The sequence below is a fragment of the Bison bison genome, unplaced genomic scaffold (assembly GCF_000754665.1).
Source record: "Bison bison bison isolate TAMUID 2011002044 unplaced genomic scaffold, Bison_UMD1.0 scf7180017847845, whole genome shotgun sequence".
NCBI classification, from domain to species: Eukaryota; Metazoa; Chordata; class Mammalia; order Artiodactyla; family Bovidae; genus Bison; species Bison bison.
The window spans coordinates 17,255-19,194 of record NW_011478418.1 but is presented as its reverse complement, the minus strand read 5'-3'; the positions used below and the strand labels follow the sequence as shown (position 1 = coordinate 19,194).

At 46.7% G+C, this 1,940-nt stretch overlaps 1 protein-coding gene across 2 annotated transcripts in view; it reads right to left on the bottom strand.

Moving 5' to 3' along the window:
* Positions 1–372: 372 nt before the first annotated feature.
* Positions 373–1,940, bottom strand: part of LOC104991487 (immunoglobulin alpha Fc receptor-like) — a 12,208-nt gene continuing 10,640 nt past the window's right edge. For both annotated transcript variants that reach the window (XM_010843988.1, XM_010843996.1), the window contains one exon: positions 373–827. In XM_010843988.1, the coding sequence (XP_010842290.1) occupies positions 598–827 (230 nt within the window). In that variant the 3' untranslated portion in view covers positions 373–597. The remainder of the gene's footprint in view (positions 828–1,940) is intronic.

Sequence of the window (1,940 nt, the reverse complement as noted above, 5' to 3'; positions counted from 1 at the left end):
AATTATATGATTTCTGAACCTCTGCTTGCTCATGTGATATAATTGGTTATCACAGGATTGACTGAATTAGAATTGATTAAATTCAAATTCATAGGGTTACAGTGTGTGTGTGTGTGTGTGTGTGTGTGTGCCAAGTCGTGTCTGAGTTTTTGCGACCCCACAGACTGCAGCCCTCCAGGCTCCTCTGTCCTTGGGATTTCCTGGGCAAGAATCCTGGGATGGGTTTCCATGCCTTCCTCCAGGAGATCTTCCTGACCCAGGGGTGGAACCTGCGTCTCCTGCATTGGCAGGTGGATTGCTTACCCACCGAGCCACGTGGGAAGCCCAAAAGTCTATAGAGGGAGGATGAAAAACAGCAAGGAGAACTGAGAATACTTTTCATTATTTTTTATCACAGGAAATGAGTTCAGCCAAGATGATACTGAGAATGTTCTCAACTATGTCTAGAAAGGTGGAATACAAATACATCAGATGCATATAAGAAAATACCATTTGATTGGTTTGAAAGGGGATCCAAGCTTCTTCATACCTCCGTCTCCCTTGCGCTCTCCAAGCAGCTGCATAGGACTCTGCAGATGCTGGCTCTTTTAAGAAGCATCAGCTCCAGGAGTCTCCCTGGTGGTCCTTAGGAGTTAGTCCAAAGGTCCATTCTGTCTGACTTTTCTGCCAACTCCAGCTCAGGTCAGGCAGATCTTGCTGGTCTTCCTGGTGTGGAAGCTGAGGGCCCAGTCGATTTTCAGCCAGGATGGCCAAGAAGGCTAGGAGGACCAGCCCCGCCACGCCCATCCGAACCCAGTTCTCTGTCGTGTAATCTTGGCTAGTGGTATCTAGAGATGTCATTAGAAGGAAATGAATGATCGCTGGTCACATTTCATTCCCTCCCAACCAAGAGCCCCGGGAAGGGAGCTCATTTCCCTAGTTTGTGGGTTAGCTGGGACCCCCTCCTCAGGCAATGCATGCATTCGTGAGCGCCATACTTCATCTCAGGCTCCCCTGATGGCTCAGTGGGTAAAGAATCCACCTGCAATGCAGGAGACACAGGAGATGCGGGGTTGATCCCTGGGTCAGGAAGATCTCTGGAGAAGGAAATGGCAACCCACTCTAGTATTCTTGCCTGGAAAACCCCATGAACAGAGCCTGGTGGGCTATAGTTCATGGGGTTGCAAAGAGTTGGACACGACTAAGCACGCAGGCACCACATGGCACTGCTAAGCTGGTTACCACTGTTTGTAAGTCTCTATACATCACTTTAAACCTGAGTCCAAAGCTGGTATCTTGTACCAGCTGAGTCCCCAGAGGTATCTTGTAAATGGGGGAGGAGGTGGTTATGAGGATGTTCTGTTTGCTCGTCATCCCCTCCCCACGTGGCAGTTTCACTGAATATTTAATCATATCCTTGAAACATCTTCATAGATCCAGAGCCCCAAACTCTCTCCTCTACATAGTATCACCCCACGGAACCGTATGTGTTCCTTTCTCATACAATGATTGGTATCTGGGAAGCAAGTAGGAAAAAAAAGTTTAGACAAACCTAGGGAAAATTTGGGACTTTCCTGGCAGTCCAGAGATTATGACTGAGCACTTCCACTGCAGCAGACATGGGTTCAATCCTGGTCAGGGAACTAGGATCTCTGAATGCCATGTGGTGTGATAAAAACACAAAAACCTTAGGGAAGCTAACTGTGACCTTGGTTCACTGGTGTGTGGCCTTTCACTAGTTATTTCTATTCATTGTACCCTTAAAAAATTTATCCACTTGTTTTATGGACCTCATGGGCTCAAGGATATAATAAAATATTGTGAAATTACAATGCTCAGAAATCCTAGTAACTCTCTTCTGTTAAAACATAGAAATCAGTTCCAAGTGGATTTGGGCAAATGGATTCTTTACCATCTGAGCCACCAGGGAAGCCCAAGAATACTGGAGTGGGTAGCCTATC